The following is a 23,551-nucleotide window of genomic DNA, read 5'->3' as shown; positions in this document are numbered from 1 at the left end:
ATAGAGCAGTGATTGGCTGGTCACTAAGCTGAATAAGTGAGTGTGGACAGACACGCTGCTGTGGAGTGGCAGGGTATACGGTGTGGATTTGCTAGAATAGGGTGAATCCTGCCCAGGGTGGGCGCGGGAGGGGTGGCGTAGGACGGTGTGGGATTCTGTGATACTCGGATGACACTCCATTTAGAACGGGCCAGTCGTTACCTAGCTCTGCCCAGGAAAAACACAATGGATGGATTAGGGATTGTTTATTCTTGGTATTTTTCCACTTTGTATTTTTGGGTGAGACTGTGTGAAGGGTAGGGGCCACACCAGGCAGAGGCGGAAAAGCCCTGGTCGTGGGGCGGGGCCCCCGAGGCCTGGCTCCGTGAGCTTCACGGTGGAAGTGCGCGGGTGTTGCGTGCCGTTTCTGGAGTCCTCTTCAGGCCAGCCCGCTCAGAGCTCCCGCTGCCCAGGCTGGGCTGGAGAGGAAGCGTAGCCCCGCTGCGCGGGGGGCGCAGGCGCACCGGCTCCAGGGCTAACACCAGCCTTTTTTTTTTTTAATTTAATTTAATTTTATTTGTGAACATACTGTACAGAGGAGTTACAATTACATGGGCAGGATAATGCGTACATTTCTTACCAAGCATTGCAGCCTCCTCCTTTGTTTACCCTTCACATCCCTTCCCAGCCTCCCCCCTCCCCCCCAATCCCAATCCTTCCCCCCCCCCCCCCCCCCGTTGTAAAGCTTGTTTTGGACATGACAACTTGTACTTCTCATTGTTGCAACAGGTCCACCTGTATCCTTAAACAACTGGTTTTTCCCCATCTCCTCCTCAAGTTATACTGACATCAAATATAGTGAAAGCAGGGGTTATACTGTGGGGGAGGGACATACAAAGCAACAAAGAGATAATCTTATAAATGCGTTAGAAACACATGCATGAAAGAAAAAAAACATTAAAATACATATCTAAGGGTTCATTTTCCTGACATCACCTTATCTGACCTTTTCCGCTTGACTCATACATATACTAGATATTGCAAATAAGGGAAACCATGGGACCTACGGCCTTTTTATAAACCTCAAAGCTTCCATTCACAGGCCCACCAGGATTCCACGCAGCAGAGCGATGGGTGCGCGCCCTGCCTCGTCCTCCCGCCTCTCAGCTGCACACGTGCCCTCCAGTTCTGCTGTCACCATTCCTTTTCTTCTTCTTATTTCACCATTATTATGACTCTACTCATAAGGGGCTTAAAATATTTTTTAAAACAATGGTCTCTCATTTCAATACAGAAAGGTGTGTCTTAAGCCCAGGACTTTCATACGGGGTCCAAAGTCCTGTTGAACACAGATGTTGGCTTGTTCTAGGAGGTGTTGGTTCAGAGGAGAATGTGTCATTCTGAAAGGCTTGCTCCCAGACAGCCGTCTCGGGGGAGCGGGGCTGTCCCCTGGATGGATAGTCAGAGACAGCGTCCACCTCCTCACGCCACAGACAGGTGATGGGCAGAGGGGCCCAAGAGGTGCCAGAGATGTGCAGATTTCCCAGAAGCCTCATGCAATCGCTCCAATCCCTGCAGTCTTTCGGGCAGTCACAGGAAGGTAGAAAGGCTCTGAGAGTCATTCATGACCTCCCTGTAGCTGAGGGGGCCCCTGGGAGTTAGGGGTGACTTCCTCTGACTAGGATGGATATGCTCCCTTCTCTCTCTCTTTGTGTCAGTTGTGGGGCTTGAACTCTGGGCCTGGGCGCTGTCCCTCAGCTCTAGGCCAGCGCTCTACCACTTGTGCCACAGTGTCACTTCCAGCCCTTTCTGCTTATGTGGTGCTGAGGAATTGAACCCAGGGCCTCCTGCATGCAAGGCCAAGTGCTCTACCACTGAGCCACCTTCCCAGCCCCCCTTTCTCTTCTAAGGAGTCTTGGTTCCCCATTTGTTCCCGTCACAGCTACCTGACCGATATCGACCGCATCGCCATGCCGTCGTTCGTACCCACACAGCAGGATGTGCTCCGGGTCCGAGTGCCCACCACCGGCATCATCGAGTATCCGTTCGATTTGGAAAACATCATCTTTCGGTAGGTCTGTCTCAGCCCCAGTCCCTCCAGAGTTTTGCCGTCTTCTTGGGAGTGCCCACATGGAGTCTTACATGTGTTATTTCCACCCAGGGTCCAAAAAGGCCAAGGCGGCAGGAAGAATGCTTGCCTTTCTGTTCCTCTTTGTTCTGTCTCTGGCTTAGCTTTTTCACTCAATTCTGACACTCTACCATTTGAGCCACAGCACTGCTTCCAGCTTTTTGTTGGTTAGTTGGAGATAGGGGTCTCTTAGATTTGTCCTCCGGGCTGGCTTTGAACCTCGATCCTCAGATCTCAGCCTCCTGAGTAGCTAGGATTACAGGTGTGAGCCACTGACGCCCGGTGGATGTCTGCATTTTCTGTCTGGAGTATTGAAATAACTTCTTGCCCAGTGTCTCCAAGCAACCTGCAGGAGTCAGTTTGATATCTGTCTTCAGAAATGATATTCGCATTTTATACTTGCTTTGTTAGGAATCAGCCAGTGGTCTTTCAACCGCCCAAATCAGCATCAAACAAACATGTCAAACTTAGGACCTTGCTTCACTTTATGGTATGTGTGTGTGTGATCCAGTCATGGGGCTTGAACTCAGGGTCTGGGCGGCGCTGTCCCTGAACTCCCCTTCTGGCTACTTGGTAGTTGGCTGGAGATAAGAGTCTCACGGACTTTCCTGCCACAGTCCTCAGAGTTCAGCCTCCTGAGTAGCCAGGATTTACAGGAGTGAGCCAGAGCACCCAGTTTCCCTCTTCAAGACCGCACAGATGCTGCTAGAACGGCTCATGTCCTTTGCTTCGTTGCATTCCAACCTTTTGTGATCGTCTACAGGATGGTGGATGTCGGTGGCCAGCGATCCGAACGGCGGAAGTGGATTCACTGCTTCGAGAGCGTCACCTCCATCATTTTCTTGGTTGCTCTGAGTGAATACGACCAGGTCCTGGCTGAGTGTGGGAGTGAGGTAGGCGCTCTGGGGAGATGGGGGGGCGCTGGGGAGGCGCAGGTTCTCTCAGGAGCTGGCCAGGGCAGACTCCCTTCCTGAGACTAAACCCTCTCGGCCTGGCAGCACAACCGTCAACTCCACGCTTGCTGGATCTGTGAACTACAGAAGGACGCCAGGCCCATCACGAAAGCAGAGCCTGCATCTAAGCAAGGTCTCAGGAAATGTATCACTGGACAAGAAGGGTTCATTCTGAGAAACGCACTGCTAGGCGATTTCATCGTCGTGTGTCTAACAACGTGTGCAACTCACAAGCACAAGTGTGTACTTGTTCCTAAGCCACAGGCCTGTTGCACGTTTCTGCCCTGCAGAGGGTAGGCAGTCGGAACACAGTGCCGGAAGGTAGGAAACACTGGGAAGGTCTTGTGAGCCAAGCGGGCGATGGCTTTTCAGCTGCATTTTAAACGTAGGGGCCTCGCCTTATTCACATGGTTCGGTGTTCCCCCGGGAATGAAGGGGCGTAAGATGGGACCGTCCCAGTCCCCTTGTGACATTGCGGATATTTTCTCTGGAGTGCTCAAATCCTCCATGGGGGTTTTCTCCTTTCATAAGTAGACCTTGGAATATGCCTCGTTTCTAGGAAATCAGTGAAGAACCTCTGCTCAGGACTGGGCAGTCACTGAACCAGTCATACCTTACATTTCTTCTAAGCAGACTTTTTTTTGCCCTGAGAAGTGTGGCTGCATTAGCTAATGGATGATGAACACAGTTATTGCTGCTGTTGTGCAAAGAGCAGAGATCGTTACTGCTCAGGCTTCCCGTGGGGTATCCAGTTATCAACAGAACTAATCGGTTCCAAATTTGTTCCAGGATTTACTAGTTTCTCAAGAAATGTAAACAATTAGTTGAGTGTCATGGCTCACAGCTGTAATCCTAGCTAACTCAGGAGGCTGAGATTAGGAAGATTGCGGTTTAAAGCCAGTCAAGGAAAGAAAAGTGCATGCAATTCCATCTCCAAAATACCCAGCTAAAAGCAAGACTGAAGGCACGGATTAAGTGGTAGAGCACAAGTTGAGTCCCAACCCAGTACTCATTAGTGAGATGGACAAGGCAGCACTATGACTCAGCGTTGGAGAGGACTTACACAGTTGCCATTCCCAGACTTGCCCTTCCTGTGCTGAACAGGAATTTTCTGACATTGCACTTCTTGGAGAATGGAAAAGGAGTGGTGCAGGGAAGTGGGATTTATGGCACAGATCTTTTTTTGAAATGCTGAATGAAGCCGTTTTTCATGCTCCCTTCACATCAGTATTGCTGTCTACAGTGACCATCACTAGATGTGATCTGTGTGCGCATGTCTTCCATCAACGAGGCATAGCTAGCAAGCCCTGCTTGCTAGTGTTTTATGTTCAGAAATTATTACTATCTTCGTGAATCATTTTCACCAGATCCCATTATTATATGGGTTTGGAAGGTTACTTACATTTTCTCAACAGCAGCATGGCTTGCCCATGAATGGGGCACTCTCACACTTGTAGAGCGTGCTCAGAACAGGCCCTCGGCAGCAGCTGCTCCTTGTGGGCCAGGGCTAGCATTGCAAAGGTCCCTAGGGCTGGTGGCCCGTGTGGCAGAGGGTCCTTCTTGTGACTGCTTCCCGCTGTCTGCAAACCCACAGCCTAATGGCACACTCAGCTCTGAAAGCACACATCCCCTCTGGACAGCCCGGCGGTTTCCTGACACTTGTCAAATGTGGGTATGAGCTTTCCTGCTCCAAGCTGCATGAAAGCGTGTGTGCGTACATGCGTGTGCGTGAGCGCGTGCATGCACGTGCTTCAACCCTAAGGCTCAAACTCAGAATCTGGCTGCTGTCCCTGAGCTTTTGTGCTCAAACCTAGCACTCTACCACTTGAGCCACAGTTCCAGTTCAGATTTTCAGTGGCTAATTGGAGATGAGAGTCTCATGGACTTTTCCTACCTGGGCTGACTCAACCTCCTGAGTTGCTAGGATTGCAGGCGTGAGCCACTGGCACCTGGCCTTTTCTGCTTTCTTTACATGATGGGCTGGGTGCTCAGGAGATGAGATCCAGGTATGATTATGTAGTAAGAGGGCAGGAGAGGGGCCAAAGAGAAACAGAGGTCCGGTGCCCTGTGCGGCCAGGTGCTCAGCAGCTCCAGCAGTGCCTGGCGGGGAGAGAAGGCCCACAGAGACACTAGCTATTTCCCATCTGCTGTTTTTCTTTCCAGCTTGTTCTAATTCCCTCATTCCTCACTTAGAATCGCATGGAAGAAAGCAAGGCCTTGTTTAAAACCATCATTACCTACCCCTGGTTTCTGAACTCATCGGTGATTTTGTTCTTAAACAAGAAGGACCTTTTGGAAGAGAAAATTATGTACTCTCATCTAATTAGCTATTTCCCAGAATACACAGGTAAGCGCTACCTGGGGAGTTCTCACTGGGCCCACCCTCCTGACCTGACTCCTTGTACCGTGCCCAGAATCCACCTGTCAATCCTCCGCCAGCTCAGGCCTCTCCTCTCCGCGAGGCCTTTCTGGCTCTTCCCCGTCCTTTGGCCTGCATTGGCGTGCACCTTCTTGCTGTCGACTTGATGCCCCTTATGTGGCTGACTCTGTACCTTGCTCTGCTGGCCACCGAGCTCTCCCCTCAGTCAGACTCCAGAGACTGTGCCCATGTATACCAGAGCACCTAGAGCTTCACTGGGGTTCAAGAGTGACCTCAGGGGCACACTGAAGTTCTTCACATACACTGTGGGGTTGAGCTCAGAGGAGTTCTCATCCTGTTGTTAATTATTCCTAGTATAGGAGGTCTCAGATCTTACTAAGTTTGACATTACTATTTAGAGGGCAAGTATTTCAACATTGTCCTTTGGCTCATTATCCACTCTGGCTGTACAGTTTAGAACCCTCAGGCTCTAAAATCCACAAGAGGATCCACGATCTTCTCTTTGTAGGTAGCCTAAAATCAGAAGAATGAATTGGGCCATTATTTCGAAGCAAATCACTTTACAGTTCAAGTTTTAGATACTAGTGGACATTCTTCACTTAGATACTAGTGGACATTGTTCACATACAAATAAAAAGACACACTTGCTGGGAGCTGGTGGCTCATGCCTGTAATCCCAGCTACTCTGGAGCCTGAGATGTGAGGATCATGGTTCAAGGCCAGCCCGGGCAGGAGAAGTCCGTGAGACTTATCTCCAGCTAGTCAACAGAAAACTGTAAGTGGCACTGTGGCTCAAATGGTGAAGCACTGGCCTTGAGCTGAAGAGCTGAGGGACAGCGCCCAGGCCGAGTTCAAGCCCCACGACTGACCAAAAAAAAGGAACAGGGACTCAGGTTAAACTATTACCTGAAAATAGAGCAAAGGAAGACCCTAAGTAAAATGAGGACATTCAAAGATGATTCCAGGATGTACTTTACTTTTCTGTGTTCATGGCCAGGACCCAAACAGGATGTCAAGGCTGCCCGAGACTTTATCCTGAAGCTCTACCAAGACCAGAATCCTGACAAGGAGAAGGTCATCTACTCCCACTTCACGTGTGCTACGGATACAGAGAACATCCGTTTTGTGTTCGCTGCCGTCAAAGACACCATTCTACAGCTGAACCTACGAGAATTCAACTTGGTGTAGCAGGGGCTGCCCACAGTGCCCGCCACAGGGGACAGAGCGCGCCAGACAGCACGCATGCCACGGGGACTGGCCTGGGTAATGGAACTTGAAGACATTTGGGTTGACCAGTTCTTTTCAGTCTTTTCAAGTTGTTTCCTTTTCTGAGTGCGTTTCTTGCCTTCTGGATAGTGTGTTCAATTTTGGATTTCGTATATTTGAAATGTACCCGTGATTTACAAAAAAATTTGGTGTTTCATGGTGAGCTGTACGGGATTAAGAGGGGCTTGTTAACTTCTATGCCAGGCCTTCTGCCTTCTATGACTATTTTTTTTAAAAGAATGTTTAATGGGCTTCATGCTCTTTATTAAATTATATGATGTAGACTGATTTTGAGTTTTCAGTGTTTCCTCTTTTCCTGAGGAAGTGTGACTTTCAACGTTACTAAAGCTTTCATTTTTCTGGAGAAGTTTTTGTGTGTGAACTGTTTTTATCTTTCTTTTTGATGCCACTGTGGTGCCTTCCCCTCAGCCTACTGCTCGCATTTGGCTTTACGGCTGGTGCTCTACCCAAGCCATGCCTCCTGTCCATATCTGGTTGGTTAACTGGAGATGGATTGAGAACTTTTCTGCCATGGTTGGCTTTAAACCTGTCCTCTGATCTCAGCCACCTCAGTAGCTGAGATTACAGGCATGGGCCACTGGTGCCTGGTTGTGTGTTTTAAAGCGACACTAGTATCTGTGTTTATTTGTAATTTGAGCTGGCCACGATTTGGCTACCATGAAGCCAAAGATGGGGTAAATGGTCTGTAGCTAGCTAGCATCCAGGTCGTTTTGGTGGAAATGTGTGTATATATTAATTCATATGGTCTAGTCTTGTACACCTATGAAATGGCCCAAAGTACAAATTGTTTAGCAAATATGTAATTCCTGCTAAAGTTCTGATGGTCACCACAGATCTCCTGTTTGAACTATGTATGCTGTGCTTTCTGAGGTTAATACATCATCTCGTCACTAGCACTCATTTTGTTGTGTTTCTTACTCATGTCTGATGTTCTGTTTCTAAAGAGGAATGCTATACTTTGTTAACTCCATATTCATCGTGTTATGCTGGAGTTACCTGGGTCGTTGGCTCTGGAAGACAGATGCAAAGTCCTCTTCCAAGTACGGGATTCAAATCTCGTGCCCAAGGATGCTTTTGTTTCTGCTGTGTGTGGTGTGTGCATGCGTACGCTAGTACCAAGGCTTGAACACAGGGCTCCGTGCTTTTGCTCAGTGTATTGTTCACTGCTGGCATCTTCCCCTGGAGCTCCATTTCCAGTCCAGCATTGTGCTGGTTAATTGGTGACGGGGAGTCTTGCATCTAAGGCATATGATCAGTCTCCTGATGGTTTCCAACTTAAAGTGATTTAGCTGTAGGATGGTGAGAAAGTGATACCCTCCTGGCAGAAGCTGTTTTTCAGGTTCAACCTGGGACTGGATACCTGCAGCGCCAATAAGGCATGCTTCCCCGGCAGCGGGCATGCCACACTATAGCGCCCTGTGCTGCTAGGCTATGGTGGGCCATAGGTTACATGCATTGTGCATTTTTGACTTAAGTATTTTCAATCTACCACAAGTTTCTGGGGAGATGCGAAGTGTCTGTACAGAATACGGCTGGGCTGGTCACACATGTGTTCGCATTCCTTTAACTATCCCAAGCTTGCTTTCTAGACAGCCACTGGACTGCTAGGCTCTCATTCTGTTGGAACAATCCCACTTGTGAAGCATTAAAGAGGAATATCAATACTGGAAAAGTCTGGAGTTACTCTGCCATAGCCACAGAAAGCTTTAAAAACGGATTTTTCTTCAAGAGATGAAAAGCTGGGCAAGTAAACCTTTGTAAAGGTCCAGGAGTAGCAGGGACAATTCTCAAAGGAACAGGACAAGGAGAGCAGCTTTAAAGGTATTTAGGAACACTGAAGACAACACCCTTTGATTCTCTGCTCTCCATATGACTAAAGGTTATGAACTGGGTCTTACTGGCTACTTAGCTGAAAAGGGCTCAAATGACTCAGAACCAAGGGGATTAAACACTATGGATACTTGCTTTTGATTCTAGCATTGAGTGATTTATGTTTGGCTGACAAAACATACAAGAGAATGACAGCTTTAATCACTGCTGCAGATGGGCTGGGCAGTAAGAACATTCCTAAAGCGTGGGAAGGCTGAGCCCCGTCTGAGGTAAGTGAATAACCTCAGATAGTACTGATTCTGCTCACAGTGAACTCTCCCCTAGCTCTTCTTTCAACATACACACATTGCTGACAGACAAGAATGAGCCACTGAAGTTCTGAGGTTGGAAGGTTCAGTGTTGGTGGGTAAGGGTTTATTAAACTCACCAAGTATTATCACTGGAGCCTGCAGTCAGCAGTGGTCGCCCTGGTCTGGAACAGGTTGACTTCACTGAACAACCAGGACTGTGGTGTCTTGGGAGGACCAATGTTTAGGCTCCACAGTGTAGAATTTAGGTAGGTAAGGGAAAGCACTTAGTAATTAATCCAATAACAAAGCAAGTAAAGATCAGAAAACTTTATTAGACTCAACTGGAAGAAGACATCCATGGTTAAGCTGGGCATCATCCTTATTAAACACACTTGATCTGCCAGAAAGCACTGTGTAGAGAAAGGCCATTAGGAGCACAGCCAATCCATTTTTAAGGAAAAAAAAAAAGGCTGAGGTCAATTTCAATAGTAAGAATTTCACTGTAAATGTTTGTACCCAGAAATTATCCTATCAGAATATGCAACAGTGACACAGAGGCCGTGTAAACAAACAGCTGGACCACATTCCCATAGAGAAACCAGGAAACGTTGCAGTAATAAGATGCTTTAAAAGTCCACATAACCCAGGACTACCAACTGTGCATCACAAAGCAGCAGAGACTACTTGGTCAATATAAAAAATCAGCAAGAAACTATAGTCTGGACATTTCATAAATATGGACTTGTACGATAAAAATTAGCATGAGAAATTATTTTTAAAGTGCACCTTCCCTGATAACTTCATTAAGTGTAATAGTTATATACAAACATGATTGTTTTACAAAAGGCTATCTTACCTTGTAACAATTCCCAAATACCATGGTTTGCGGGTATGGTATGATCAATCACCAATACTGATAATATTACAATGTAACTCATACAATATTACGCTTTTCAGCTCAGAGATTGTGAACTTTTGGATAACCAGACATCGGAACTATGATGGCTTAACAAGAAACGTTGAAGTTCTCACCATGTTCCACTTGAGGTGTAGTTCTCAGACATTTAGTAACTCAGTCTCAGGGGGTTTGTTACAAGGCTTCACTAGCAGGAATCCATTACTAAGTTATCAGCAGTAAGACATGTGTTTGGTGACAAGACACTGTCAAGGCAGTAGATACTATAGTATGATACACATTTATAGTTGTATAAAGAAATACAAAATTTAAAAATACACTAACTTATTAAGCTATGAAATCTAAAGTTTTTCTGGGTAACTAAAATTATCCTTTTTTTAAAAAAATGCCATACATAGTGCTTTAAAAATAAACTAATCCATAATTCTAAAGTAAAAAAAACAGATGGATATTTTTATAAAAGAGGAAATAAAGCAGGAGAAAGTTTCAGTCAAACATCCATGAGGTCTGTGATGGAGCAGAATGCAGTAAGGGGCTGGCCTTGCTTCTTGGGGGTATTCCTGCAATAAATTCTTTCATACCAATTGTGGCAGAAAGAAAAGGGTGTGCCAAAAGTGAAATTACAGATTATAAGAACCATAGATTTTTCAATTAATGCTACCTTGATTAGGTAAGCATAAGGTCTAGTGAAGTATTAGGTAAGCATAAGGTCTAGTGAAGTATATTTAAATAAATGAGTTCCTTTTTAGAACAAAGGAGCTACATGAGATACCAAAGAAAGCAGATAGCAAAAGAAACCAGATTAAATTCTATGTAGAGTCTGCATCAGAAGTGCAAGTTACAACACAATTTTTGACTTGGAAATCTATTATTTTTAGTTAAATAGGTTCATTATTATTGTAGACTAAAGAACATTTTATCAGCTCTCCATTTTTAAGGGCTTTTGTCTCCTAGAGAATCTGCCAATAGGTAGGTAGACCAAATTCAACCATTTCAAAAGGAAAACTTCTATCCCTCATTCTATGGTAACATGCTTAATGATCGGGAGATGGAAATACACCTAGCTGAGTAGGAGCCTAGGGTTACTTCTGGCTCTGTTGTGGTTTTTTTTTCCTATGCTTTCTCTAGTTCCATTGAAATAAAATAGAAAGAAAATAAACTGTAACTTTAAAAAGATACTTTGGTATTTCAGGAAACAGTATTTAACCTTCTTACATGTTCTTTTCTTTTGAAAATACTCCATTGTGAAGTGTGGTCCTGAGAGCCGTTTAACTCGTCCCGTGCTCAGTCCGTATCGGAAGCCCCAGTAGACTTCCTCTGAATTGTGCTGGCTGAGCCACCAAAACAGTGTGGACAGTGACTGCTAGCTTCACTGACGGGGCACACATTCACTATTTTGTCACTGACGGGGCACACATTCACTGTTTTGTCTTTTGAATTCAGGGCCCCGATGTGAGGAGCATTTGGCACAACCTGAAGAATCAATAGTGGCAACAAATACCAAGGTACAGAAAATTCAGCACTGAGTAATTCTTCACCAGGCAGGAACAGGACTTACTGAATACTGTAAGATGCAGAGAAACCACCTTTGGAGAGGCGGGGATGGGGAGGTGAATGATGCGAAGTCCTCATTGGTGAGGGAACGGTGATGTTCAGCACACTGCCCTTGCATGGACATTACTAATACAGCCGCTGACTGCCAGAGGAATTCCTTTGCTTACTATTTTACTTTACCATAGGACACGCAGGGTAATTATGGATCTACACGTTCTCTCTGAAGGTTGAAATCATAATGAGTTATTTCACTAATGGCACTGAATGAGACTCAAGGAAAGCAACAGTCTTCATGAGCACAAGCTTTCTTGTTATCTCTGTGCCTAAGTTTGATTCGAATGTAACCAAAATTGGAGGCACTTAGCAACAGAAAATATGTAGCATAGTTATGAGGACACAAAGTTACGTGAGTGGATTTGTCAACTTTTGAATCTATTTATGTTCAACAAAAAAAAGCATTCTGGGGAGAACTACTATTGATTTCCCCTCTAATTACAAAAATAATAGCAAGAAATACAGTCTGGCATGCTGTTTTAGCTTTTACAACAAAGCAAGGGTTTAATGAGCCTGAGAATTTCACAACCATTGATATAGAATTTGAGATTCCAAAACAGTTTACATATAGCAAGAACACTATACTATTCTGTTCATGTACATTCATCCCCTTTCAAAACTCCATTAATATTAAGGTGCAAAGATCCTGGACAAAAACCAAGAGAAAGAAAAACCATAACCTGATTTTTACTAATGAGCTTGTTCATTTAAATAAGCTATTGCACTTTTAAGAATTCCTGGTTTGCTTTCTCTGTAATTGTCTATGGCCAACTGGACAGGTTTTGAGTTAGTTGAGGATACACCTGCTTTTGTGATGCATAACTCAATGTAAGAAGCTAAAAATTTTATTTCTTGTTACAGTGAGCAGAAAGTAATTAAGGCTTTAGGGATTTTCCTTTAAAAATACCAACTGCTAAAGTTCTGAGAGGGACTTTTTTCCCTTTTTGGATACACGATCCATTCTTTCCAGCCTTAAAGCTTGAAAGAGATTGTTTCCATAATCATGCTATGCATTTAAAATACATTCAACCCCCTTTAATTTAAAAAAGGAGGAAAATAATACCAAAATATTTACTTTTTAAAAGTACTTTGTGATTCTGAAAAAAAAATCACCACCAAAGTTCTCTTGAGAATAGTGAGGTAAGGTCATTTACCCAACACTCAGAAGACTGAAGCAAGCATGAGTGAAGTACAGCTTTGCTCTCCATTGACTGACTAGTGGCAGTCTCTCCCTCACTGCAGAGAATACAGTTCTTTTAAGAATCATAACCAGATGCATGATTCAACTTAGAAAGCTGAATGGATCGGACAGCTTTTAATCGCACAGCTATTTTACCTGATTTTTTTTTTTTAAAAGAAGAATTTAGAATACAGGATGCTTGAAACCATTCCTGTAATATTCTTCCTAATAAATGTTGGAAGGTACAGTATGGGACCTTATTGACGTGTGCTGGGTCTTTAGACAGTATTCTTCAGACGTTGGGAGAAGGTTCTCTTGCTTCTTCTAGCTTTGTAAGGATCCACTGTTGTAGAGAAATAAAACAAAATACAATCAATGGGAATCCAGAAGGCAGCTTTCCAGTTAAATGGATACTGATAGCCAGACAGCCCAGGGACAATACTATTGGGTTCATCTTCAGAATAAAAATACACTGACCTGCTGATCATTTATGCAACAGCGATTCCATCCACACAAAGGACTGTGCTGGCACAGGGGTGATTAAATGTCTGCAGAGCGCAGCAGCAGTCCTGAGCATTGATACTTTCTTGATATAATTTCAAAACTGACTAGTGTCCAAGTTGAGGAGCTATTCATGTCCCTAAATACTTTCACACAAACCAAAGGGCCTGCTTTTCAAATGAAAAGAGGTAAGAGTTTCCCATGTCATCTTCTCTCTCCACAGGGAAACCTACTGCTGGGCAGTGTCTGACTGCAATCACCCCTGCTCCGGCCTCGTCCAGGGCACAAGCTAGCACAGCACAGGGCTGTGGTGAGACTGGATGCTTGGGCCATGCAGACCTTGTCAACAGCTACCTTGAATATGGACAAATTCTCCAATTAAAATAGAGTGAGTAGGTTAAAATACCCAAAAGCCAAGCCAAATTTCTGGGGTACACGAACCTTATTTCACCTCTAAGAGGACATTGAGACTGAAAGTTAAAAGACAGAATAGGAATACTTGGAGAAAACTGAGGAGGAAGATGGTAAAGATGTCAATTCAGCTAAAGGAAATTCTAAAGGTATGTGCCTCCAACATTGGAATACACAAATATATAAATACATACCTAAAAGCAAAGATAGACTCCAATACAATAATTAGAGCTTTTCATAGCCTACATTTTGCAATGAACAAATCATCCATGTACAAAGAAAATACCAGAGTTCACCTTTTTCCCAGTCCAAATAATTCTCTCAAGCATCTACAGACACTCCACCCAGGTAAACATTTTTCTCATTACCACATGGAACTTATTCTGTAACAGAGCATGTCCCATGTAGAAAACAAGTCTAAATTTTAAAAACCTGATTTTATATATATATTTGACCATAGCAGCATAAAACTAGACAGACTATCAGTGAAGTAGACCCTGAGATGGGGCCCAAGCTGGTATGATTCCATTTTGAGCTTTGATTTTGTTTTAGGGATTTTAGACTTGATGGGCCCAGCTCCCAGAATGAAAAAAATGCATCTAGTCCTCCTCCCCCTAACCCACCCTTGATTGTTGAGTAAAAAGACTGACCCATAAAACAGGTTGTCATCTGGCTCCAACTGGCAATACCACATGCTTACTGTAAATCCTACCTTTTGACCACCAAAAGGTAGACCTTTTACACCAAGGTAATAGGCTGGTTTAAACACTGTAACTTCAATGGTCACCTGTGTGTGTCTGGTATGACTGTACAATCCCATTGGTCACCTGTGCGTGACCAGGCTCGACCTCATGCATTTTGCCTTTAAAAACCAAAGAATGGGGGCCGCTTGGGGTCTGACCTGTACAGCAGTAGAGGAACCTTCTCAATAAAGTTGCTTCTTCATTAACAACTTTGTTGCAGTGGGCCTGCCTGCCTGAGTAGGGGGTCTTCCTACTACCTCAGTAAAGAGGAAAAAAAAACACCTTGGAAATTAAACAAGCTGTTTTGGAACAGTCAAAGAATAATGGAAGAAACAAATCTCCTAAGCAAGGTAAGGTGGTACTTTAATCTCATGACCCTCAGCTATAGGGAGAATAGGTTGGAAGACTGAGTCTAAGGCTAGCAAAAAGTATGAGGTCCTACAGGAAAAATTAAGTGCAGAGGGGTGTGGCTTCAATAGCAGAATGCCTACCAAGTGGAAGGCCTTGAGTCCAAACAGCCAAAGTAATCTTTAGCAAAAGGCACCTGATTTAAAATGTACTAAATACCTATAATAACCAAAATAGTATGGTAGTGGAAAAAAACACATACAGGAAAACCTAGAGATCAACTCACCCATCTATAGCCATCTTGTTTTTCATAATGTGCTAAGAAAGGATAGTCTTTTTTGTTTTTTAATAAAGCAGTGCTAGGGAAATTGGACATTCCTATGTATTACTAGATTTAACCATCAGAACAGAAACAATCAAACTACTATAAAAAGTTAGCAAAACCTCATCTCGAAGACGAAGCAGGGCATAATGGCATCTGTCATCCTGGCTGTGGAGGACAGCAGTCCAGGCAGGCCAAACAAAAACCCCCATGAGATTGTGCATGAAAAGTAACTAATGCTGAAAGTGCTAGGGGCACAGAGCATGGCCCAAGTGGCAGAGTTCTTGCCCAGCAAGCCAAGGCCCTAAGTTCAAAAACCAGTACCACCAAACTAGACATTCCTCAAAATACAAAGGGCCAAGTGATTCATGAAAAATTGTTCAATATCACTAATCACAGAAATGCAGATCAAAACCAAAATGAAATATCACTCTTAGTCTCAAGATTACAAGTACTGATAATGATACAGAAAAAAGTGATTACATGTACACTACTAGTAGGAATATATACATTATAGAAAATAGTATAGAGATTGTTCACAAAATTAAAATGAAACTACCATGTGATCCAGCTGTATCAAACGCAGTGAATCAAGATCTCTAAGAGACATCTGTACTCCAAATCAACACTTAGCATTATTCACTATGGCCAAGAAATGAAAAGACCCAAGTGCCCATGAACTGATGAATAGATCTAGAAATGTGGCACATGCACACAACAGAAAAACTCTCCCAACTCTACTGTTTCCAACAATGTGGATTAAACTGGAGATTTAAAGTGTAGTAAGCCAGGCAGATACCATATGATTTTGCTCAAATATAGGCTATAAAAATGTTGACAGCAATTGCGACCTGCATGGTGAGTACCAGATGCTGGGAAGCGTAGAGGGGGGCAGGGGAACGGTGGATCCATGGCACTAAGTTAGATAGGAATAAGAAGTCTTGTGTGCTACTGCACAGTAGTGACTGTACACACCAAAAATGTACTGTACATTTAAAAAAGCTAGATGACACAATTGTGTTAGTTTTCACCACAAAGAAAAAAAATGAAACAAATCTTTCACCCAACTTAAACATTGCATAGTACCCCTTGAATAGGTAAAAATGTTTTATTCATCAGTTTAGAAACAAAATATTGCTTCCACAGAGAAGAAAAAGATTTAGCAAAGATGCTTGTGCTTCTCTAATGTAAGAATAGTCTTGAGTAAGTAGAAAAGTTACTGGTCAGAGCAGTGGAATTACACAGTTTAGGATGAGGTCACATGATGACAGAAATTTATCAGAGGCTGAAATAGGTATTAATGTTCTTCAGCAACATGAAAGAAGGTAGTCTAAAAAATAATGCAGGTTATCATGATTTATTCTGTCAAATTAGGGCACCACAAAGGAGGTGTTCTTATTCTAATTTCCCAATACAGAAAGTCCAATGCAGGAACCAAAGAAAGGGTGGACAAATGGGATTGCATGAAACTGCAGAACTTCTGCATGGCAAAAGGACATATCAATGGAAAGCCCACAGATTGGGAAAAGATCTTCACTAGCCATACAACAGACAAGGGTCTCATATCTAAAATATACTTAAAGAGCTCAAAAAATTGAATCCCCCAACAACAAATCCTCAAAGAAACAACCGTTGCCTCATTAACAAGTGGGCTAAAGACTTACAGAGAGATTTCTCTGAAGAGGAAGTAAGAATGGCCAATAGACACATGAAGAAACGCAATCAAAACAACACTGATATTCCACCTCATCCCAGTTAGAATGGCCATAGGAAATCTAATAACAAAAGATGCTGGCAGGGATGTGGACAAGAGAGAACGCTACTCCACTGTTGGTGGGAGTGTAAACTTGTTCAACCACTCTGGAAAGCAGTGTGGTGACCTCAAAAAACCAAACACAGAGCTCCCCCATGACCCAGCAATCCCACTCTTGGGCATTTACCCAAATGACCACAAACAAGGCCATACTAAAGCTATCAGCACAACCATGTTCATTACAGAATTATTTTCAATACTGAAGATATGGAATCAACCAAGATACCCTTCAGTAGATGAATGGATCAAGAAAATGTGATATATATACACAATGGAGTTCTATGCTTCCATCAGAAAAAATGACATCGCCCCATTTGTAGGGAAACAAAGACTTGGGAAAAATCATTAAATGAGGTATGCCAGACCCAAAGAAACACAGGCTCCATGGTTTCCCTCATTTGTAATTAGTATATGTCTAGGATTGTCCTAGCAGAGGATCACAATAGCTCAATGTACATATGACCATATAAGATGATGCTCATTGAAATGAACTCCAAGCTATGGAAACGAGGTTTTTCTTTGTTGCTGTTGTTGGTTTTTTTTTTTTGGGGGGGTCCAGTCGTGGGGCCTGAACTCTGGGCCTGGGCGCTGTCCCTCAGCTCTTCAGCTCAAGGCTAGCGCTCTACCACTGGAGCCATAGCGCCACTTCCGGCTTTTTTCTTTTTGCTTATGTGGTGCTGAGGAATCAAACCCAGGGCCTCATGCATGCAAGGCAAGCGCTCTACCACTGAGCCACCTTCCCAGCCCCTGCTGTTGTTTTTAATGTACTGTGTAAAGTTATTTCTTTCTTCTTTCATGTTCCCCACTTTGTCTCCTGTTGTCACTGTATTTGATTTTGGCACCCTGTGTCTTGTATATTTGTTTATCTGATTTGGTGAAGGGAAGGGGAACATCATATTTGTTTATCTGATTTGGTGAAGGGAAGGGGAACATCATAACAGTGAAGCAAAGGACAAATCGTGAACCCATGCAACATCAGCACTGACAAGACAATAGATTGGAAATGAACTTTACAACCTGGTGGTAGGGGAGGGGGAGGAGGTGACAATGTTTAACAAGAAATATACTCATTACCTTATGCAACTGTAACCTCTCTGTACATCACCTTGACAATAAAATTAAAATTTAAAAATATCCAATGCAGTGTCACAAATAGTTGTCCCAGTTATGACCAATGAGGTCAGACAAATGGTTTGTGGTCTTCATTTTCTTGCTGTGTACTCTTGTAACTACCACAACCCTTGAAGAACAGCCACATGTTCTTCATTTCACACCATTTCCATTTTGAGCAAACAGGTTAACTGATTTCCCTCAAGTTTCTCCCTCCTTCCCCCAAGGAACAGGCCAGTTTCCAAAGGCCAGATTTTCTGTGTGTGTGTGTGTACATGCATGTGCCAGTACTGTGGCTTGAACTCAGGGAGGTTTGCTCACTCAGCCCTTTGTTCATGGCTAGTGCTCTACTAGTTGAAACTGGCCATGGAGTCTTATAGCTTTTCTGTCCAGTCTGGCTTTGAACTAACCATCCATCAGGTCTCAGCCTCTCTGCTGAATAGCTAGGATTACAGGTTCAAGGAGTATAGATGGTTGCCTAACAAAACCAAATTTTCTGATGATGAGTTTGGCACTCTTTGTCCTGTGCCACACTGTGATAATGGTTTTCTGGGTTTTGTTTTGTTAAGTAACTACAGTCATTCAGTAGAGAAATCAACAATAGGGGCTATACTTGCTTTGCTGGAGCTGGTAGGCTAACACTAGACCAAAATAATTTCCTTTGTTGACTATGGAAAAAAATTAAAGTATTACAATAAGGTTTTAAAGAAAGCAAGCTGGTGGTACATGCCTATAATATCACCATTCAGCAGGTTGATGCTGGGGGATGAGTTCCAAGCCTACCTGGAATATAATAGTAAGACCATGTCTCAAAAAGCAAAGCAAAAAAAAAACAAACTTCAAAAGCACAAAGGAGTGCTGGATCTACTAAAAATCAAAGGAAATACTATCTAGTTACACACTAAAAACTGTCAGTTGTTAAAACAAAACTAAAATAACCAACAGAACTTACCTGCTTAAAAAAAAAGTTCACTTAACATCGCTTTGAAGTAAGTCTCCTACCTGGGTTTAAATTAAGAGAGTCATGGTATTTACCCTAGCATCCTCTGGGGTCTTGAAGTTAATTATTTTTCCGAATTCTTTGGCATGGAATACAGATTTCACCCGTTCCTGTAAACAGAATGAGTCGTTTCATCACAAAGGAAGTCTAGTTGTAGAAATTAAAAAATGTCATATAACTTTTAAGTTTATACTTAAGGCATCTACCCTACAGAAATCATGCATCTTAAAAAACCTAAGAGAAAACCAAGAAAGAGTAAAAGAAATGGAAAAAGGGCTATTTCTGAACATATTCAAACTCACTTTAAAAGGCTTATAGTGAAATTTCAATTGTTAAGATTATAAGAGGTTATACAGAGAATGGGAAGGAGGTAAGACTGGGAGGAGTCATCGTTTTTTCTTTCCAAATAATTTCTCATACAGCTGATATACTGCTATAGAATCTTGATCAAATCCAACTAAAAATGATATACAAGTGTGTGCACATGTGTAGCATGTGCATTATAATGTGTGTACATGTGAGTGGATATATTGAGTAGAATCAACAAATTGGGGCAGGTCCCAGATCCTATGATTTCCCTCTACACCTATTTGGTATTTTGTCTGTTATTTTGTAAGGCAGATATTCATTATCTGAGGAACAAGAAGTAGGGATGAGTATTGTGTCTAGATAACTATGAATAAAGCCAAGAAGCAGGTACAGACATGACTATCAATGCTTGTAAGTAATTTAGCTATGTACACAAATATAGACTCCAGAAGAAGTCAGTTTCTTTGGTAAAAACAAAAAAGATGATTTCTGATAAAAAAAAAAAAAAGGGTCTCATAAAAAGGTAGAAAGGAAACAAATCAAGGAAATAGAGAAACCGTTATCAGTGCAAAGGGAAAAAGTAGAAAAATCAGGAAACCATACAGGTTAGAGGCCCTTAGCAGTAGCCATTGTTTTGTACCTGGTGAAGGTAGGGTTGGTTACTCAATATAAACTAAGGATCCAGGAATACTACTTCAGTGAATATAATATCAGATAGTAACACTTTCCCCTTTGGCTTAGCTGTTTCTCCATTAAGCCTGAGTAAGACAGCAGGTATAAAGGAAAACAAAGTCACACTTCTGTAAGTGTGACCAAAGTAAAAAAAGGACTATTTCAATGTGTTAACTGTTTTATTTGAAATTATTCTTCAATGTACCTTTGCTTCAATGCGCAGTCGTCTCCCATGAACGATGAACGGCTCTTTGGTAAATTCATCAAAACTATACTGCCACTCACATGTAAGTTGCCCAAATGTTCCCTTTGTCACAAACAATACACCGCTGTGGGAAGAAAGAATCCACTTTAACAACTTATGAACTTAGATCCAATTACAGTTTGCAAGTGCACTGGAACATAAACTATTTTCTAAAACACTTAAAAAAAACTTTAACAGAGAGGAAGAGGAGGGATAATGAAGTTATAAAAGTAAATGCATATCCTAGGGAAAGGAAAATTGAGGGGAGGGGCTGGGAGCAATGAGAGAAAATGATGAAAGGGGGTGACACTGATCAAGACACATACTTATAAACTGATTTGTTGAATGGTAACTCCGTCACACAACTACTTGAAGATAATGAAAATATAAAAATCCCTTAATGAATTTAGGGTGATTTTGGGGATGTGGCTCAGTGGTAGAGCACTTGCCTTGCATGCACAAGACCCTGGGTTCCATTCTCAGTATACACAAATGCACACACACACACAGTGGGTTTAAAAGAACTGAAACCATAGGACACATTCTCAATCAGAATAGAAATAAAGACTTGAAATTCCAAAGACTTGAAGTTAAGACCGTTCTAAAGTAATCTAAAGAATATAAAAATACAAAATTATTTTCAAAATAAGGACAAACATAAAATTTGTGGGAATGCAACTGCATGTTTATGGGAAATTTACAGCACTAACATTCTTGAAAAATAGAAAAAATTGGGGCTGGGAAGGTGGCTCAGTGGTAGAGTGCTAGCCTTGAGCTGAAGAGCTGGGGGACAGCGTCCAGGCCCAGAGTTCAGGCTCCATGACCGGACCCCCCCCAAAAAAAAATTGTAAAAAAATCAAACGTAAAAGTCCTTGAGTTTTATTTGAGACAGATTTTGAGATAGGGCCTGAATAAAAAGAAACAGCTGCCTTCTGTTGAGATGCCAGCCAAGCGGGCTGTCGTTCCTCATCCCTTCACCAGTCCTGGGTTGTAAGAAATCTAGCGGTGCTCCAGTCTAGCCAGGTCCAGAGGCTGGGCCACCATATATTTTTGCTATTATCTTTCTAGTATCTTCAGGTCTATCTGAAGATGTCCTTGTAGCTGAGAATACTCACACTCTGGACCCACTGACATGGTTGAAATAATTATTAAAACATCTGATTAGTAATTATGTTTGGACATGGCTATGTAAGCATACACAATGCTAGAATTTATATGAAGGCTTGCAGTACCAGCCTTATAAAAGCAACCACTATAACAGTATCAAAAGCTGACCATGCTTGAATGGCTGCTACTTATTCCCTTGCCATTAGAGAGAGAAAGGAAGTTACCGTCTAGTTATCATGAACATATCTGACTTATTGATCATGACATGGGTGAAATATCTGTATTTTGCAAATCTTCCATTTTCCATCACCTGGAAAAAAAAAAGGACGAGAGAAAATTGATCACATTACATAATGCCTTTTGATTTTCTAAAATGCATTTCTCAGTGGGGAAACATCATTTACTTACACAGTAAATATATATATATATATATATATATATATATCCAGAAAACAAATATTCACTTTATTCTCATTGTTCCCTTTTTAAAAGTATCTACTGCATAGCTGCAGTAATGACAATTTTTACATGCTAGACTTATTAAAGATTATCTTACAAGGTTTGAATTTGATCCAATATGGTATTTAACTAGTATGGTCATTTTCTTTACATAATTTCAAAACCATATACACATGTATTTCTATATCCTCAAAACCTGGCATAAGGGAGGAATGTGGGGCTGTGTGTTGTGTCACCTCCTCGAGGCATAGCAGAATGCTTGAGTATCAATTGCAATTAGACTGCAGTCACAGGCAGGTGTGTTTACTTGGGGAGCAAGAGATCAGTGCAGAATTACAAAAGGCATCAACAGCACTAAGATGGAGATATAAGGTGAGCAGTTACTAGTTAGTATGAGTTCCTATTCTGCCTCTTCCCTGAAAATGTCCTATTTAAGAATATGCTTTGTCAACTTTTAGAACTCATAAAAACATAAGCAATAAGCTGGGTACCAACGGCTCACACCTGTAGTCCTAGTGGGAGGGTTACTGTTCAAGACCAGCCTGCGCAGAAATGTTTTCCAAGGTCCCTTTCTCAACCCATAGCTGGGCATGGTAGCACACAGGTCTTATCCTAAATGATGTGCAAGTCTGAGATTGGGGCTGTGGTTATAGGGCACTCCTGGAAGTCTGTAGGCAAAGTCTGTGAGACTCCATCCCGGTTATGATGACACTTAAAACTGATGGACTGTGGAACAGTCACACACACAGGCAGGAAGAGAAAGCCTGATCTCAAAGATAATAGTACAAAAAGGGCTGCAAGCATGTCTCAGCAATAGACTGCCTTTGGAGCCAGTGAGAGGCTCCGAGTTGGGGGCACATAAGGGACCCCAAGGCCTGCTGGGCCTACATTACAAATTTTATGTGCAAGACTACTGATGTAGATAGACATGTTATTGGCTGCCAGCAATAATTTGCTTGTAAAGACCTAAGCATAATCTTAACTAGACAATGGTTATTTTAAATTGTGTTCACTATCATTTGCTCTGAGGATGGAGGCATCCTAGCTACTTAAAATATACAGCAGGCTAGACTATATATATATATGTGTATATATATGTATATATATGTATATATACATATATATACATATATATACACATATATATATACATATATATATATTTTAAGATAAGGCTTGTAATTATGACAAAAATCCCTCAAAAAAAGAGCACATTAACAATTTAGGCAAATGTTAGAGGTTTTGAATGAATTCCAAAAGAGGACAGAAAATTTAAGAAACTAATGAAGAACCAGGAAGCCAACTATAAAAGACAAATTATTTAGCTTAGATGAAAGCTACAATGTGACTTCACAGTCATCTTGTTGAGAGGCTAACTGGTTTTCATTTTTTTAGAAACAAAAGTAAACAAAAATTAAATCAGCAGGATGACACATGCGGACTACTAGCAGGAGGAACTTTCTAAGTTTAAAGAGTATAAAATTATGAGGAAGAAATAGTTACTATTTATGATATCTAACAAGTAGGAAATAAACACTAATATAAAAGTGAAAAGGTGCCATAACGTCAGCGGGAGGAAATTCATAAAAGATATGCAGATAAATTTGAAAAATTAGGTGGAACAGATCAAATTTTAAGGAGATATAAACTGAAGAAAGCATCAAATACGAGAGGAGGGTAAAAGTTATTTGCAGATGACAGTACATCTATCACCGATTACATAAAATTATTTGGAGATGGAAAGAAAAAATCCTTTCTAAAAGGGTAATAAAAAGATTAGCATATGTATGTGCTAATCACATATGATACGTATTTGTATGTATGTTATATACAAAGGATCTGCAGAAGTTAGGTATGAGCTGTAACCGCATTTGACTTGTTCTCTGAGTTAGGGTCTCATTCTGTATGTAGCCCAGGCTGGACCACGATCCTCCGTCTTGGTCTCTGAAGTGCTGAGTTTG

The 23,551-nt window shown here is 42.1% G+C and overlaps 2 protein-coding genes across 4 annotated transcripts in view; one reads left to right on the top strand and one right to left on the bottom strand.

Moving 5' to 3' along the window:
• Gna14 (G protein subunit alpha 14) overlaps nucleotides 1-17,794 on the top strand; it is a 139,758-nt gene extending 121,964 nt beyond the window's left edge. Inside the window, exons 4-10 of one of the 3 annotated variants that reach the window (XM_070035789.1) lie at nucleotides 1,922-2,050; nucleotides 2,871-3,000; nucleotides 5,254-5,407; nucleotides 6,438-8,826; nucleotides 11,207-11,268; nucleotides 13,276-13,440; nucleotides 14,427-17,794. In XM_070035789.1, coding sequence (XP_069891890.1) covers nucleotides 1,922-2,050; nucleotides 2,871-3,000; nucleotides 5,254-5,407; nucleotides 6,438-6,628 — 604 coding nt within the window. In that variant the 3' untranslated portion in view covers nucleotides 6,629-8,826; nucleotides 11,207-11,268; nucleotides 13,276-13,440; nucleotides 14,427-17,794. Of the gene's footprint in view, nucleotides 1-1,921; nucleotides 2,051-2,870; nucleotides 3,001-5,253; nucleotides 5,408-6,437; nucleotides 8,827-11,206; nucleotides 11,269-13,275 lie in introns of all 3 variants that reach the window. The other 2 variants (XM_070035790.1, XM_070035788.1) reach the window with 2 other exon arrangements.
• Nucleotides 9,160-23,551, bottom strand: part of Vps13a (vacuolar protein sorting 13 homolog A) — a 176,116-nt gene continuing 161,724 nt past the window's right edge. The window contains exons 69-72 of the mRNA XM_070035785.1: nucleotides 21,356-21,441; nucleotides 19,986-20,109; nucleotides 18,835-18,909; nucleotides 9,160-12,894 (exon numbers count right to left, since the gene is read on the bottom strand). Of these exons, the coding sequence (XP_069891886.1) occupies nucleotides 12,844-12,894; nucleotides 18,835-18,909; nucleotides 19,986-20,109; nucleotides 21,356-21,441 (336 nt within the window). The 3' untranslated portion in view covers nucleotides 9,160-12,843. The remainder of the gene's footprint in view (nucleotides 12,895-18,834; nucleotides 18,910-19,985; nucleotides 20,110-21,355; nucleotides 21,442-23,551) is intronic.

Source organism: Dipodomys merriami, unplaced genomic scaffold, assembly GCF_024711535.1.
Source record: "Dipodomys merriami isolate MVZ:Mamm:240054 unplaced genomic scaffold, mDipMer1.0.p SCAF_26, whole genome shotgun sequence".
NCBI classification, from domain to species: Eukaryota; Metazoa; Chordata; class Mammalia; order Rodentia; family Heteromyidae; genus Dipodomys; species Dipodomys merriami.
The sequence above is the reverse complement of the archived record's forward strand: the minus strand, read 5'-3'. Positions and strand labels throughout refer to the sequence as shown.